At 43.1% G+C, this 18,311-nt stretch overlaps 1 protein-coding gene across 2 annotated transcripts in view; it reads right to left on the reverse strand.

Moving 5' to 3' along the window:
- The window catches only part of waca (WW domain containing adaptor with coiled-coil a), a 95,754-nt gene that overhangs the window by 24,715 nt on the left and 52,728 nt on the right, over nt 1–18,311 (reverse strand). For both annotated transcript variants that reach the window (XM_078415905.1, XM_078415899.1), the window contains 2 exons: nt 16,049–16,294; nt 3,993–4,115 (listed from right to left, as the gene is read on the reverse strand). In XM_078415905.1, coding sequence (XP_078272031.1) covers nt 3,993–4,115; nt 16,049–16,294 — 369 coding nt within the window. The remainder of the gene's footprint in view (nt 1–3,992; nt 4,116–16,048; nt 16,295–18,311) is intronic.

Below are 18,311 nucleotides of genomic sequence, written 5' to 3' on the forward strand. Positions count from 1 at the left end.
GAAAAATAAAAATGTGAACTAGTGAGAATTAAGGGGGTCTATCGGACTGGTAAATCTAAGTATTGGTTAAGTGGATAGAAAATTGGCTACATGGAAGGAAGCAGAGGGTGATGGTGGAAGGTCGCTTTTCGGACTGGAGGTCTGTGACTAATGATGTACCTGGGGGTTTGGTGTTGGGCCCATTGCTGTTAGTCATCAAAATAAATTATTTGGATGAGAACGTACATGTTAGCATGTTTGCAGGCGACACAAGAGTGGGTGGTATTGTAGATAGTGAAGATGGTTGCCAAAAATTGCAGCAGGATCTTGATCGTTTGGGCAGGTGGAATGGGATGAGGAATGGTTGATGGAATTTAATCCAATTTTTGGAGCACTAACATGGACAGAACCTACACAGTGAATGGTAGGACTCTGGGGAATGTTGTAGAGCTGAGGGATCTCGGAGTACTGAAAGTGACATCTCAGGTAGACAGTGGTCAAAAAGGCTTTTGGCACATTGGCCTTCATCAGAGCATTCAGTTTCAAGAATCTATCTATCACTGCCTTAAAAATAGCCACTGACTTGGCCTCCACAGCCTTCTGTGGCAAAGAATTCCACAGATTCACCACCCTCTGACTAAGACATTTCTCATCTCCTTCCTAAAAGAACGTCCTTTAATTCTAAGGCCATGACCTCTAGTCCTAGACTCACCCACTAGGGGAAACATCCTCTCCACATCCACTCTATCTTAGCCTTTCACTATTCTGTATGTTTCAATGAGGTCCCCCCCTCATTCTTCTAAACTCCAGCGAGTACAGGCCCAGTGCCGACAAATGCTCATTGTCAGTTAACCTACCCATTCCTGGGATCATTCTTGTAAACCTTCTCTGGCCCTCTCCAAAGACAGCACATCCTTCCTCAGATATAGAATTTCTCACAATATTCCAAATGTGGCCTTACAAGCACCTTATAAAGCCTCAACATTACATCCCTGTTTTTGTGTACAAGCCCTCTTGAAATAAATGCGAGCATTGAGTTTGCTTTCTTTACTACCGATTCGACTTGCAGATTAACTTTTTTGGAATTCTGCACCAGCACCCCCAAGTCCCTTTGCATCTCCAATTTCTAGATTCTCTCCCCATTTAGAAAATAGCCTGTGCCTTTATTCTGACTACCAAAATGCATGACTACACACATTGCTACACTATATTCCATCTGCCACTTCTCTACCCACTCTCCCAACCTGTCCAAATCCTTCTGCAGAGTCCCTGCTTTCTCTACAGTACCTGCCCTCCCACCTATTTTCGTATCATCCGCAAACTTTGCCACAAAGTCTTTAATCCGCTCGTCCAAATCATTAATATACATCATGAAATTGTTCCGTCTTTTGGGAAGTCAAACCAGGACAGGACTTTCACAGCTAAAGCCCTGATGGGTGTTGTAGAGCAGAGCGATCTGGAAGTACAGGTGCATAGTTCCCTGAAGGTGACATCACAGAAGGATAAGGTGATCAAGAAGGCTTTTGGTACATTGGCCTTCATCAATGAGGTTTTGAGGATAGTGGTTGGGACATCATATTACGGTTGTACAAGACATTAAGAGTAATGCGTTCAGTTATTATAAGTCTGAAGAAGGGTCTCGATCCGAAACGTCACCCATTCCTTCTCTCCTGAGATGCTGCCTGACCTGCTGAGTTACTCCAGCATTTTGTGAATCAATGCGTTCAGTTATGTTCATCCTGCCGTTGAAAAGACGCTGTTAGGCTAGAAAGGGCCCAGATTTACAAGGATGTTGCCAGGACTTGAGGGGTTGTGCTATAGGGAATGGTTGGACAGGACGTAGAGTGCAGAAGATTGGGCAGGCTTGGACTTTATTTCTCGGAGTGTAGGAGGTTGAGAAGTGATCTTAGAGGGGTGTATAAAATCTTGAGGGGTATAGATAGAGTGAATGCACAGGTCTTTTATCCAGGGTAGGGGGTCTCAAAAACAAGAGGTCACATAATTAAGGTGAGAGGGGCAAGACACAACACGAACCCGAAGTGCAACGTTTTCACTCAGAGGGGGTGGGGATATGGAAGGAGCTGCCAGAGGAGATAGAGAATGAATGGTCTTTTCTGGGATGTTATATGCTGAGGTGTAGTCTTCATCACACAACAAACAGGCTGCAAACATTCATTAACACCTGCCTGAGGAGAATATTAAACATCTGGAGGAGATTCAAAGTAAGCAATGTGGACCTGTGGAAAAGAACAAGCCAGGATCCCATTGACTTACAAATTCGAAGGAGAAAATGGAGTTGGATTGGACACCCTCAGAAAACCTGCCACAAACATCACCCGGCAAGGCTTGAAATGGAACCCCCAAGGAAAAAGGAAAAGAGGTTGCCCCAGGAACAGCTGGAGAAGAGGTGTCCAAGCAGAAATGTCTGGGAGTGGGCTCAACTGGGGAGGTCTCGAAAGAACCGCCAACAAACGAGTGAGGTGGTGAACATTTGTCAATGGCCTATGCTCCCTAGAGGAGCAAAGGGCTGAAGAAGAAGAAGATATGCTGAGGTGTAGTCTTCATCTTCCAACCTCCCTCATGATGGGCCTTGAACATTTTCTCTGAAGCTGTATTGCTTTATGGCCTTACCACCCCATTGTGCACTCCGATATTTTTCTCTTTGCGCTACTTGTTGCAGTGTACTCATGGATAGTACGGGTTGATTGTAGAGCATGCAAAAATTTTCATGGTATTGGGGAGATGTGACAATAATAAAACAGTACCAATATCAAAGTATGGTCTCAGCAATGACGTGTGGTTACCACAACTATTCCCTTGATCAGTGAAGTCAAATGTACCAAACGCCTTCTTTGTCACTCTGTTTGCCCATGTCAAAGACTCCCAGGAATTATGTCCTCAAACTCTCAGTTCCACAAAAGTCTTGAGGACTCTACCATTTATAGTGCGAGCCCAGGCCCAGTTTAACTTTCCAAATTGCAACATCTAGCACTTCCGTCTGCCATTCCTTGGCTCATTTCCCCCATTCATCTAGATTCCAACATAACGTTACCAGACCTTTTGTATTGTCCACTACACCACCAATTTTGGTGTCTTCCTCAAACTTACTAACTATGTAAACAACTTTGTCATCAAGATCATTAATAAATACATGACAAACAGTGGAGCCAGAACCAATCACTGTGGTAGACTACTTGTCACACATTTGGTGCCTCTATTTTTCGTCGACTTTACATTCCAGTTACCTTTTAGGTAGGGTTAGGGAATGACTGTCAATAGAAATATCTGCAAAGAAAATACACCAACATATACAAATTTGTCCAAAGGAAGATCATAAAGATGGGCGCAGCGGTAGAGTTGCTGCCTTACAGCGAATGCAGCGCCAGAGACTCAGGTTCGATCCTGACTTCGGGCGCCGTCTGTACGGAGTTTGTACGTTCTCCCCGTCACCTGCGTGGGTTTTCTCCGAGATCTTCGGTTTCCTCCCACACTCCAAAGACGTACAGGTATGCAGGTTAATTGGCTGGGCAAATGTAAAAATTGTCCCTAGTAGGTGTAGCATAGTGTTAGTGTGCGGGGATCGCTGGGCGGCGCGGACCCGGTGGGCCGAAGGGCCTGTTTCTGTGCTGTATCTCTAAATCTAAATCTAAAGATCTCAAGTCTTGATGTCTCAACAGAGTATGGTAAAACAGTTTAGCCTCGTACTTGACGAGGAAAGCAAAAGTTAAATGCAGAACCTGGAGATTCATTTAGCTATTGTATAGCTGATGTGAAATGGTCAAATTACTGATACATGTAGGAAAAGGACCACTTTTCTAATTAGGAAATCATTCAGCTAATGGGAACATAAATTAAAATGCAAAAATCAGTTTCCAAAATAACCAATACAAAACAACATAAGTGATGGATTCAAAATATTTTCATTCCATCTTGGCAGTGTGCAGTGGCAGAGTCAGCTTGGCAATGCATTCTGAACTACTAAATAATGGCAATAGACCTTTTTTGAATCTTACCCTGAGAAGACAACTGTGCAGCTTGGGAAAGGAGAGTTGTAATGCTTAAAGCTGATGGTCCAGTCGTGAGGAGCTTATGAAGCATCGATTGCAAGGAAGCTTGTGTGACAGCAGCTGTAAGGACTGTAAGACAAAATTAATAAGTGCTTTCTTAAAATTCTGCTTTGCAATAGTAACACTTAAAATAAGTATAGTAGGTTAAGTAAAATTAAATTTCTTGAACCATATTATGATTTCTTGGGCTTCAACCCAATAACTTCAGCAAACGATCAATCCTGTCCCAATACAAAAATCCAGTTTAAGCCACATTATGATTATTGCTTGAGGCACAGAAGTCATTCGAAATACAACTCCACCTTCCCAAAGAAAGGCAATCAACTAAGAAAGTGAAAAGGCACACAGAGAAATAATGTAAAAACTCAAGACACAATGTTTGCAGACGTTGGAGTTGAGAAAAAATACTAAAGTAACTCAGATCAGGCAGCTTTTGCAGAAGGAAACGTTGAGCATTTCGGGTCGTAGACTGTCAATGGAGAATTGTAACGGGTCCTGATGAAGGCCACAAAAAAAAGATAAGTTACATGATGCTATTTCCCTGTCAAGTCATAGCTTCATAATAATAGAACAATCAACAAAACCATCTGGAACAACTTTAAAAAATAGATCAAGTTCATAAGATATTGTCTGACAATCAAGAGTCATTAAGGAAAACAGTTGTCAAGAATTCTTTGCTGATTTCTCCTCTTAAAATATAAAGCCTGTGTGTACTTTTCTGAAACTTAACATATTCATACCAAATTTGAACATGTGCACATTTTTTTAACTTTCCATGAACCCTGCTGTACGGTTCTACACTGAAAACTGTACGTTCTTAGCATCTTAAAACTCTCTTAAGGGCTGCAAGTAAACTGAATTGTTTGTTCCAAACTTCTATAAAGTTACAAGCACAACGACTCAATGCAGCATGACAATGGCTGGTGAATTATTTGCAATTAATGCATCTGGAGCTTGTCAAGCCAGTTTAATAGATCAAACACAACAACATTTAAGAAAAATCTCAGAAAAACAGTCATTTCTGAATTAAACCAGTTAAGTTAAACGCTGTGCAACTGTCACACTAACTGCTAAAATCCAAGGTCATGCAGGTTTCAAGACAGTTTGTGAACATATTGCTCGACATGAGATTGTTTGAAGTATTTGCGTTCTATTTGATTGAGAAAGTTATGGTACCAGAAGTTCACCAGGGTGCTAATCTCAGCGTTCCCTTGAACTCATGAGGTCCCAGTTCCCTCCCTTTGAGTATCAACCACCCACCCTACCATTAAACTCATTAAGGCATTATTTCACGTGCTACTTTAATGTAAGTGGGTTCACTGGAAACATTATAGTACCATGTAACATATAAAAATAAATTAATTTAAAAATTGTTGTATAATTGGAGTAATCTCTCATTCAGCAGATCTGTCTATCTGGTACCACCAGTCTTAATTAAGTATGCAAGATCATTGAAGTTTTACTGTAGTTTAAAAAAGACATCTGTAGTGCTCTGTGCTACAGTGTGAGGAAAGTTGCACGAATAATCCCTGTCCTCCTTGTTGCCACTTATTACTGTGCCAGGAACTTGGTGCAAATGGCTGCTCCACATTGGTACACCCTCAGCATTGAATTACTCAGAAGTTATTTGCCAGAGAAAGGATCATCAATGTCGCTGCTTACCAGAGATGTTGGGGTCTGAGCTGAACCCTGGTTGGCATGGCAAGCATGAGCCACAGGTGGGGACATGCATTGACAAGTCACCCATATCTATGGTCTCACTCATCATCTGGCAGATGTACCAGGTCCCTTCTTCAGAGATGCTGCCTGACCCGCTGAGTTATTCCAGGATTTTGTGTCTATCTTCGGTATAAACCAGCTTCTGCAGTTCCTTTTGACACAGGTTAACAATGCCGTAGCCCAAACTGGAGGACTTTAATTATGGGGAGAAATTGGACAGACTGGGGTTGATTTCCCATCACAGTAGCAGCTCAGGGGTGCTTTTATAGAGGTTTATAACATTTCTGGGTCGGCAGTAGAGAGAGGAAGCAACTTCAGATTCCTGGGCGATAATATCTCAGATAACCTGCTCTGAACCCAACACATAGATGTAATCATGAAGGCACACAAATATCTCTACTTTTTTAGAAGTTTAAAGAGATTCAGCATGTCATCAAATATTCCAACAAACTTCTACAGACGCACTGTAAAGGATCTTGACGGGTTGCATCAAACCCTGGTATAACAATTCTAATATTCAGGAACTCCAAGAGACTGCAGAGGGTAGTGGACTCAGCCCAGTCCATCACAGGCACAACTCACTCCATCCCTTCTACATGAGACGCTGCTTCAAGAAGGCATCTACAATCAAGGATACCCACCAACCGGCTCTGTACCTCTCATGACACGCTGCTACTATCAGGTAGGAGGGTATGGAAGCCTGAACTACCGCGCTACCAGGTTCAGGAAGAGCTACTTTCCTATAATTATTCAGTTCTCGAACAGATATGCAAAACCCTAATCCTACCCCAGCAACGGAACACTAGGCCCATCTCTTGCACCACCATTGACATGAAAATTATGGACTAATGTCTTTTTTGCAATTTTTTTTTGCTGCCTTGGAAGATTTATGTTCTTGTGTGCCATCTGTTGCAAGCAAGATTTTCACTGTACATCACCATATTTGTGCATATGACAATAAATGACTTGAGTGATAAATGGAAAGAATAATTTTCCCCGTGGTATCAAGAAGAAAGATTAAGTTTGTAGGAGAGAGGAAGTATTAATGGAAATTTATGGAGAAAGCTTTGTTTATTATCTGGTTGATCTATGGAATTCCTGCCTGAAAATCTGGTGGAGACAATCACTATGTTTAAGAAATATTTAGACTGACACTTAAATATTCAAGGCATAGAAGCTTGCAGGCAAATGGGTGAGTGTAGATGGGACAAGGTCAGTCTGAAGGGCCTGTTCCAATGCTGCACAATTCGACGACTCAGTACTAAGCAAAAGCATCAGTTACACAGCCCTAACAGGCAGCCTCACCCTTCCAAACCTTGGGCAACTCATCGCTGGATTTACACAAAAATGAAGGCACCATGTCACACAGGAGTGGAGGTTTGGCATGTCCCAAGCTTACTATTCTCAGCACAGTGCTCTCATTAACACATTTTTATAAAGACTGCAATAATAAGGCGTGTTGGCCTTCATAACGAGAGGATTTGAGGACAGGAGCAAAGATGTCCTTCTGCAGTTGTATACGGCCCTGGTGAGACCATATCTGGAGTATTGTGTAGTTTTGGTTTCCTAATTTGAGGAAGGACGTCCTTGCTATTGAGGCAGTACAGTGTAGGTTCACGAGGATAATCCCTGGGATGGAGGGACTGTCATATGAGGAAAGATTGGAAAGACTAGGCTTGTATTCACTGGAGTTTAGAAGGATGAGAGGGGATCTTATAGAGATGTATAAAATCATAAAAGGACTAGACAAGCTAGATGCAGGAAAAATGTTCCCAATGTTGGGGGAGTCCAGAACCAGGGTACACAGTCCAAGAATAAAGGGGAGGCCATTTAAAACTGAGGTGAGAAGAAACATTTTCACCCAGAGAGTTGTGAATTTGTGGCATTCTCTGCCACAGAAGGCAGTGGAGGCAAATTCATTGGATGATTTTAAAAGAGAGTTAGATAGAGCTCTAGGAACTAGTGGAATCAAGGGATATGGGGAGAAGGCAGGCACAGGTTACTGATTGTAGATGATCAGGCATGATCACAATAAATGGTGGTGCTGGCTGGAAGGGCCAAATGGCCTCCTCCTGAACCTATTTTCTATGTTTCTATGTAATAACCCCTTTTAGTTCTGATTCCATCAGTACTCTCATTCCTTGGATCACATTCTGCAAGCTCATCAAGGTACAAGTGTAGCTCTAGATGACATTTATTTCTCTTTGATCCACACCATGCATACGAACAGAAATGACAATTTTTCCATGGAAATGAAATAATTCACTTTCCATGGAGAGTCTGACACTTTACAACTTCTAGCATTAATTACTGTTAAGGAATACACTTCTCCACCACAACCAGTCATCTTTGATACTACACAAAAAAAAACCAGAATTTAAGCTGTCTGCAGATCCATCGCCCGTTCAAGTTCATGATTAACTTTTTTTTTCTGATTTCACAGTGGATCTATTTACCACAAGCATCCAATACAAATCAAATTGAAGATCACTTAAAGCAGGTATCTACATTACAAAAATAGCAACAGTTTGAGGCCATGCTTTACAAATACTGCTTAAGGTAAATATTTGCCACAAATATAATACTTTTCAACATTATCTTTTTAAACAAAATAACTTGTTTGATGAGAGATTTGGACCAGGTAAATTGGAAATCAAAAATGAGCTGCCAGAAGTGTAAAGCAACAATGACTATAACATTAATGAAGACTTGGAGATAGACAAGTCTGAAGAAGGATCTCGACCCGAAATGTCACCCATTCCTTCTCTCCAGAGATGCTGCCGGACCTGCTGAGTTACTCCAGCATTTTGTGCCCACCTTTGATTTAAACCAGCATCTGCAGTTTTCTTTCCTACTAATGAAGAATTCGATTTGGGGAGAGAGACCACTATTTCTAAACAATGATAAATAAAATGTGATCCTGACGTGCAACAAATTTATTTATGACCTTCTAAAGGCAACAGGAATGCCAATTGAAAATCCGACAATAAGGAAGCAGTCCAGACTACCACACAGACACCTATCAAGTGGGGCAATACTTGCATGCTCTAATGGGGCACAAAGCAAAGTCAGGCAGAATTTTGGCAACAACACATCTCTCCCCAACAAGCTCAATGATCACACCGAACATGTCAGTGTAAATAATGTTACCCGAAACGTGGACCTTTGCTGCACCTTCACCCACAGTCACTGTCACAGACATCAAATTGGCCAGAGCCCGCAACAAGCGACTAGTTGAGATGGAGCCACTGGTCATGTTCTCAGAACCCATGCAGACCAGCGAATGACAATCATTCGTAATGTTATATCTTGCACAAATGTTGTGCTCAATGTTATCTTGCACTAAATGTTGTACCTTTGTCTGTGCACTATTAACCGTCTGATTGTATTCATGTATCAGCTTTTCTTTGACTGGATAGCGTGCAAACAAAAAGCTTTTCACTGTGCCTCAGTACATGTGACAATAATAAACTAAACATTTTTAATCTCCCCCAACTCCAACCTGGGATTTCAACCTGCTTTAAGACCACTATCAGCCTAGTGTCGAAGCAAAGTATCATGCCTTGATGACTACATCTGGTGGCTCTGGTAGACACCATAATGAATTGTTGAGAGGCTGGTCATAAATTGATTCACTCAATTTACTTAATGCCACAATAGGTCCACAATACATGCAATTGCCCTGGCTCTACGTTCATCTCTGGAACATCTGGATAACAAGGACACTGAAATCAGACTCATATTTATTAACTACTAGACGACCCGTGGAGTCCAAACCTCTCCTGCATTCCTCTAGCACCCTCCTCTCCCCCACTCCAAAAGCTCACAGCAAGATCCCAGGGAATATCTTTAAAACCTATCCCCTTGACAAAGCATTTTTAGAAGTCATGTAATTATAAATTATTACAAAACATTTAAATTAACTTAATTCAAATAAAGCACTCTGTTTTCCTTTCCACTGGCAGCTGATTTCTCCCATTCATTTTAACGGGAACGACCTGTGAACCAGTTGGGTTCCCGTTGTGACGCAAGATGAACATGGAAGTGGGTTCCCTTTGTGACCGGGCCAGCGGCGAGGCGGGTCGTCCGGGCCAGCGGCGAGGCGGGTCAGTACGGGCCAGCGGCGAGGCGGGTCAGTACAGGCCAGCGGTGAGGCCGGTCGTCGGGGCCAGCGGCGAGGCCAGTCGTCTGGGCCAGCGGCGAGGCCAGTCGTCTGGGCCAGCGGCGAGGCCAGTCGTCGGGGCCAGCGGCGAGGCCAGTCGTCCGGGCCAGCGGCGAGGCCAGTCGTCCGGGCCAGCGGCGAGGCCAGTCGTCCGGGCCAGCGGCGAGGCCAGTCGTCCGGGCCAGCGGCGAGGCCAGTCGTCCGGGCCAGCGGCGAGGCCAGTCGTCGGGGCCGGCGGCGAGGCCAGTCGTCCGGGCCGGCGGCGAGGCCAGTCGTCCGGGCCGGCGGCGAGGCCAGTCGTCCGGGCCGGCGGCGAGGCCAGTCGTCCGGGCCGGCGGCGAGGCCAGTCGTCCGGGCCGGCGGCGAGGCCAGTCGTCCGGGCCGGCGGCGAGGCCAGTCGACCGGGCCCGCGGCGAGGCCAGTCGCCCGGGCCAGCGGCGAGGCCAGTCGCCCGGGCCAGCGGCGAGGCCAGTCGCCCGGGCCAGCGGCGAGGCCAGTCGTCCGGGCCAGCGGCGAGGCCAGTCGCCCGGGCCAGCGGAGAGGCCAGTCGCCCGGGCCAGCGGCGAGGCCAGTCGCCCGGGCCAGCGGCGAGGCCAGTCTTCCGGGCCAGCGGCGAGGCGAGGCCGGGCGAGGTGAGCGGTGGGGCGGTATGTGTTTTGCGGAAAAATGTGAGGTGAAATCGGAATGGTGGAAATGAAATAAGAAAGTGGAAACTTTCCGCCAAGTTCGGAAGGGTTGGGAGGTCTGTAAGTGGGTCAAGAATCTGACACCTTGTTATAGCTACAACTGATAAATCCCAGAATGCCCATTGTTAGTAAAGGAAATTGACTTGTCTTGCAAACCTAACAGAGTGTCATCCAAATACAGAGATATTTCAATTTGTAACCCATGAACTTCTTCCAAGACATCTACAACAAACAGTTGATAACAAATCTTAGGTTTGATAAAAGATAACAAGATTGGCAGCAGTTATTACATTTTTGTAGACTTCTAATTTTAAAACATCAATCCTCAAACTATATTGTTATTTTTTTAAAGGAAGTATTACAGGGATAGTGATTACTACCAGCAGATTCATTCACAAATGAATGAAGAACCCAACACACCTGACAACGAAAGTATTTTACAGCTTTGGAAAATCAGATTTGCTTCTGAAGAACTCATTGATGGACAACTCCATTGCAATACAAAGGGATCAACCAATATATTAATTTGCATTCTAGACATGCACGAAGCTCTTACGCACTATGGATGATGACCATGTGAACAATGGGGCTTTCTACTTCAGCAACAAGCCAATAACATGACAGTAAATACACAAAACAATCAAACAATCACATTCATAATTGAACAGCAAGATATAAGAGTCTGATGAAATTATATCACTATAGTTTTATGGTTTGCTAATGACTTCTGCATGTATTAAATTATATCATTTAATTTCCTCAATTGCTTCAAACAGATGTGATGCGCATGATTCCATTTTAAGTTATATATTTACGGGTCCAAACATTGGATGATTTAAGAAATATATAACAAAAAGATTATGGTATATCAACTTTTGAAAATTCCAGGGCATCAAATATCCTATTTCTCATGTTAATTATATGAATTTGGATTCAAAACGCACAATTTCAAAAACTACAACTCACATAGAACATGCAAATATGCTAAATCTCAAGGAACAGACTAGGTTTTTGGGTAGATTGCAAGATGGGAGATAAAAATAATGCGGATAGGTTGACATTCCCCATCATATCTACAAGCGGACGGAGGGGAAAAAAATCACATCGTTGAAAGTGACACAAGATAAGGAAACGTTAAAAATATGTACAGAATTCTGTACTTTTTCCCAACTAAAAGAGAGCACAAAAAAGCAAGGAACATGCTTAACATTTTTGTAAATTATGGATTAGCCTTCAGCTGGAGTATCATGTCAATTTCTAGACAACAGGTTTTAATGGAAGATGTCATATTTTGGAGTGTCTGCAAAATGAATGTATCAAAATACCAGTTTCACTTACCCTGTGAGATTGGCAAAATTGAGATTACCCTCTCTGAAGAACAGATTATGCCATAAACTTTAGTTAAAATTGATTTACTTGCATAGATGATGTAAGCTTCTCTGGCTTGCCAGCATTGACGACCCATCCCTAAGGGTGGCACAATGGCAGAGTTGCTGCCTTACAGCACCAGAGATGTGGGTTCGATCCTGACCATGGATGCTGTCTGCACATAGTTTGAACGTTCTCCCTGTGAGCATGTGGGTTTTCTCCAGTGCTCCAGTTTCCTCACACATTCCAAAGACATGCTGGTCGGTAGGTTAATTGCCTTCAGTAAATTGTCCCTAGTGTGTAGGATAGAACTAGTGTATGGGAAAATCACTGGTCAGCATGGCCTCAGTGGGCCAAAGGGCCTATTTCCGTGCTGTATCTCCAAACTAGTGTACAAGTGATTGAGAGTTTGTGTGGACTCGGCAGGTCAAAGGGTCAGTTTCCACATTGTATCTCTCAACTAAACTAAACTGTCCTGAAATGTATGGGTTGCCTGGGGATATTATCGGGAAGTTAAGAAATTACAATCTAGTGGTCACACAGGCCAAATCAGGCAAGGACTGCAGATTCACTTATTGGAAAGACATTAGTGAACTTATTTTATTAAACTACAACTCTGTAATTTCATGGCCACTGTTGCAGATCACCAATCTGGAATAAAAAGCTTGCATTTATATATCCCATTTCCCATTGTCAAATTAGCTAAATATGTTTTCACTGACAGAAACACAAAGTGAAAAGGGAACACAAAGTGAAAATGTAAGGGATTTGGGGAAAGAATGAGGGGAGTGGTCAAATGATTATGGCCTGTGATATAATGTTTGAAAGTATGTGGGAAAATAATTCAAAAGGTAAAGAGCCAACAGAGAACAACAAACATGCAAGGGTCTGAAAAGCTCTTTCAATAAACTAACACATGCCTTAAGGGCCAATTGCCTCAATTTCCATGCGGTAAGATTCTTTCATGGAAATATTAATGGTATTGGTTTATCATTGTTACGTGCACCAAAATAGTCAAAATCTTGGTTTTGCCTGTCTCTCAGGCAAATCAGACCATACATGAGTATATCAGGTAATGCAAAAAGAGGAAGGATATAAAAGTGCAAGTGCTGTAACAGGGTAGAGAGGTCCATTCAAGAGTTTGATAAAAGCAGGGCAGAACCTCTCCTTGAATCTGGTGATACATCTTTCAAGCTTTTGTATCTACTGTCCAACAACAGAGGGAGAAGGGAGAATAAGCACGGTGCAAGTAGTCCTTGTTTAGGTTGCCTACTTTCCCGAGGTAGAGTCAATGGGTGGGGGATTGGAGGGGGGAACTGGTTTGTATGATGGATTGGGTTACATTCACAGCTCTTTGCAATTTTTCTTCTGCAGAGCAGTTGCTGGACTTGACCCATTCAGCAGCAGATTGGACACGCTAGAGGCCGGAAACATGTTCCCGGTGTTGGGGGAGTCCTGAACCAGAGGCCACAGTTTAAGAATAAGGGGTAGGCCATTTAGAACGGAGATGAGGAAGAACTTTTTCACTCAGAGTGTTGTGAAGCTGTGGAATTCTCTGCCTCAGAAGGCAGCGGAGGCCAATTCTCTGGATGCTTTTAAGAGAGAGTTGGATAGAGCTCTTAATGGTAGCGGAGTCAGGGGATATGGGGAGAAGGCAGGAACAGGGTACTGATTGTGCATGATCAGCCATGATCACGGTGCTGGCTCGAAGGGCCGAATTGCCTACTCCTGCACCTATTGTCTATTGTGGGGAAGTTTTGTCAAAGAAGCCTCAATAGTTGGATTCAACCTATTTCTGCCCTCCCCCTCCTGCTAGACTCCTTCACAATTCACAACTCTTCAATCCGTCTGTCTCACATCCTCTGCCTTTTAATCTCTGGCCTTTGTCCACCCATCTGTCCATCAAAGCTCCCCCCCACACACGCTTTGTCCTGCCCCTCCTCTCTATCGGCTTTCTTCGTTCCCCACCCCCCACCCCATCCCACCCGCACCACAATCAGTCTGAAGAAGTGTTCCAACCCAAAAACCATACTTATGTTCATCAGAGATGCTGTATGACCTGGTAAGTTACTGTGGCACATGATCTTCTTTTTATAAACCAACATCAGCAGTTCCTTGTTTGAAAAGTTCAAAATAGCGATTAATGAGGGTGAATTCAATATTCATGCCTTGTCATGACTATTAAGCTTGTAATTGAATTATATTTCCTGATGTAGGAATGCCATAGAGTCATACAGCATGAAAACAGGCCCTTGCCCACACCGTACCAACATGTCCCAGCTACACTAATCCCATCTGCCTGCATTTGGCTCATATCCCTTCATCCTGTCCGATCCATATACCTGTCTAACTGTTTCTTAAACACTGGGATAGTCCCTGCCTCAACTACCTCCTCTGGCCATACACCCATCATCCATTGTGTAAAAAGGTGACGCCACTGATTCCACGATTCATCTACTCTGGGCAAGAGATTCTGTACATCTACCCCATCTACTCCTCTCATGATTTTATACACCGCCATAAGATCACCCCTCATCCTCCTGCGCTCCAAGGAATAGAGTCTCAGACTACTCAACCCCTCCCTATAACTCAGACCCACTAGTCCTGGCTAAATTCCTCGTAAATCTTCTCTATACACGCTCCAGCTTGACATCTTTCCTATAACATGGTGCACAGAACAGTACACAATACTCCAAATGGGGCCTCACCAATTTTTATACAACTACAACACGACCTCCCAACCTCTACACTCAATTCTCTGACTGATGATGGCCAATGTGATCTACCTGTGACTCCACCTTCAAGGAACCATGCACTTGCAATCCTATGTGAAGCAAGTCATTTGGCAGCGAACAAGGCCTGATTGACATCCCACAATGCAACACCTTGCACATATCTGCATTAAACTCCACTAAACATTCCTCAGCCTACATGCCCAACATATAGTGTCATCTGCACACTTTTCCAATCGCTTACCTCGACGGAGATCCATATCGTATCACCGTCCGCACTGCGGCGTAACATCGAGGAGTTGGCAGCTTTTGCTGGAGACCAACTTCTGAGAGCTCCACCGCGGTCGCCTGCGGACTTACCATCGCGGTACTCGCTATCCCTTTGCCAGGGGTCGACCTTGGAGCTCCAACGGTGGGTGCTTGTGGACTTAACATCACGGAGTCCACGGTCTCTGGTCAGAGACCGACTTCTGGACCCCAAGCCGCCGGAGTTTCGACCGCCCCGACGCGGAGGCTTCGACCGCCCCGACGCAGAGGCTTCGACCGCCCCGACGCAGAGGCTTCGACCGCCCCGACGCAGAGGCTTCGACCGCCCCGACACGGGAGCTTTGATCGCCCCGACGGATGGTTCGACTGCCCCGACCGCGGGAGAATAAAGAGAATTGTTTTTTTTGCCTTCCATCAGTGAGGAATATGGGGAATCCGCTGTGGGGGATGTTTTATGTAGTTGTGTGCCTTGGTGCTTTTTTTTTCGTATGACTATATGGTAATTCGCATATCACTGTATCTTACCTGACAATAAAACTCCTTTGAAACATTTGAGAAATACTCATTGAGGAAGGTGATCACTTCTGCAATCACAAGGATTTCAAATGAAATTTAATACCCAGCCATAAAGAGATACAAGGGCAGATAGCAAATAAAATTGATCACCAGCTGTAATAAACACCTCGACGGAGGAAGGTTAAGTGATGGAGAGGTTTGGGAAGAAAATTACAGAAACATGGTACAGAGATGAATTAAATTTGGGGATCCCTCAAAACGTTAGAATCAGAAAAAAAGTGCAAATATCATGAAAATTGAAGAGGTTTGGCTGTGGAGGGATTGGAAAACAAGGACGAGGCTATACATGGATAAGCAAGGCAAAAGCAACATGCCTGCAAGTCCGCCTACGGAATTGGAGTATGGTGGGATGAAATCCATCAAAGCATAAATCACCATGTTTACCAGTAAATTTTATGACTAAAAAGGCATAAATTGTCACATCTAACTTTCAAGTTTAAAGTTGTTTACCCTACCAAGCTTTTTAAAAAGTTATTCAAAGCTGACACATACCTTCATTTATTTTTGACATATCCACATTAGCATTGTTAAGTTGCAAAGTGGCCTGTAAAGCAGGAAGTAGTTGCCGCAAAAGATTTGGATCCTGAAGCAGAGGAGGAATAGGTGACTGAGGAACAGGCGAAACAGGAACAGTAGATGTTGTGGCCGATGGCGTCTGAGAAGCTGGAGTCATTCCAGAGGATGACGATGAAGGAGTAGCACATGAATGAGATGTTGGCTTGTCAACCGAAGTTGTTTCTGGAGAAGGGGAAGAGGAAAAAGGTCACAATGTTGTAGTTTATACAGAAATTAAAGAAAAACACGAGAGGAAAAGCATGCAATTTCAAATTGTGTTTTTAATATTTTACAAAATAATGATAATTCACATGCTCCCATGGAGTATTCTCTGAAAATTACTTTAACGGAGGCTACGAATTGGGAAGATATACAAATTAGGATGGTATACAACAAGGTTAAGTCAGCAAATATGTAACATGCAAGGAAGTTTTGTAGAAGATTTAAATAAAACTTCCATTAACCAGTATTACTGCAGGATGACTGAAAGGTTCTCCCCAAGTCCTGGTGAACGGTTCTCTTTTTGTTGATTCCATCCTATCTGAACTGCAAAGGTATTATTCTAAACTGGTTCATCAGAAGATACAATACTGACTGATGTAGCACAGGAGAATCAGTGACATAAAAACTATTAATTAAAAATACACAATATTATTCTTAAATCCCAGGAGTCAAATGTTATACACACCAACAACGATCAAATTAATACACTGATGATTACTAGGGATAAGAAACACAGCTTTTCCAACACCCAGGAAAATAAACCAACTGAAGATAAGATATGTAGGGCAGCACTGCAGTTATTTTAATTCTTAACCAATTAAAGTATTTTGTTTGCTGCAATGCAATTTAGAAAAAACAAGATATACAAAATTTTCCCCACTCACCCAAGTGAGAATTGACGATTTCAAAACTGTTTAGTAAGAGGGGAAAAAAAATGTTAATTCAATACTATTACTGTGCAAGTAAATGAACTTTTGAAACACAGAAAATTAGGTGCAGGTGTAGGCCATTTGGCCCTTCGAGCCAGCACCGCCATTCAATATGATCATGGCTGATCATCTAAAATCAGCTGCCCATTTCTGCTTTTTCCCCCATATCCCCTGATTCCTTTACTAAACTTTGCTAAAGCCAATATCAATCACTGCCTAAAAAGTTAATTTTTCAAAAGCTAAGCCGCCATTCACAAACACATTGAACTCCCAAAATTGAATTTATCCATTACTGAGACAGAAGAACTTGACTGCATAGAAATTACTTTTTGAAGAACATTTTATGATAAGCATTGTCACTGAGGAACTCAAGATAACTGAACACGAGGCAAGGAGATCTCTCAAATAGCATCAAATAACCGACTTCACTGAAGACAATTTTAAACCATATTTTCTTGGAATTCAATCATTGCTGGCAAGGCAAGCTTTTGTTGCCTATCCCTATTGCTTGAGAAATTGGTGGTGAGCCATACGCTACCTGTTCGAACTGCCATAGATTTTAAGAATGGTAGTTTTGCAAATGGCATTTGCTGGGAAGTTCCAGGATTTAAATCCAGCAGCAATAAGGAACGAGCAATAAATTTCCATGTCAATGTGGCACAGAATTTGGGGGCAAATTTATATGCATTAACATACACTTCCTCCATTTGTCCTAGCATTGGAGATGGCGATAAAGTCAGGATGGTGAACAGGCATCAATGAAATAGTCTGTTTCGTCACAAAGGACAGAGCTTCATGAGTATTGCTGCAGTTATTCCAAGAAAATGAGCAGTACTTGTGTATTATAGTTCATGGGAAGGTTTTCAGCAGTTACGAGCAGAGTCAATTATCAGTCGGCTCCCAATTTCATGACTGTTCAGAAGGTCACACTAAGTGTCCAGCCGGGTCACTTGATCCTCAGATCATTTGTGACCTCGACAATGTTGATGCTGCCAAAGGTATTATCATTAAATATCAAGTGTTGGGTGGTTACATATGCTCTTGATGAAGATGTTCCTTTCCTGGCACTTACGTTGCATTCACTGCCCGTTCTTGTGAAGGTAGGATGGTCATGGATGGAACAACTGAATGCAGGGAGGTCTGGCATAATGACCGAAGAAAGTCCTGCAGTGATGTCCTGAAGCTGAGATGATTGATCCCTGAAAACCTCATCTATGTTCTTTCCACAAGATACCAATGCAACCATTGTCATGTTCTCTTGCAAATTC

This window comes from Rhinoraja longicauda, chromosome 2 (genome assembly GCF_053455715.1).
Source record: "Rhinoraja longicauda isolate Sanriku21f chromosome 2, sRhiLon1.1, whole genome shotgun sequence".
Taxonomy (NCBI): Eukaryota; Metazoa; Chordata; class Chondrichthyes; order Rajiformes; family Arhynchobatidae; genus Rhinoraja; species Rhinoraja longicauda.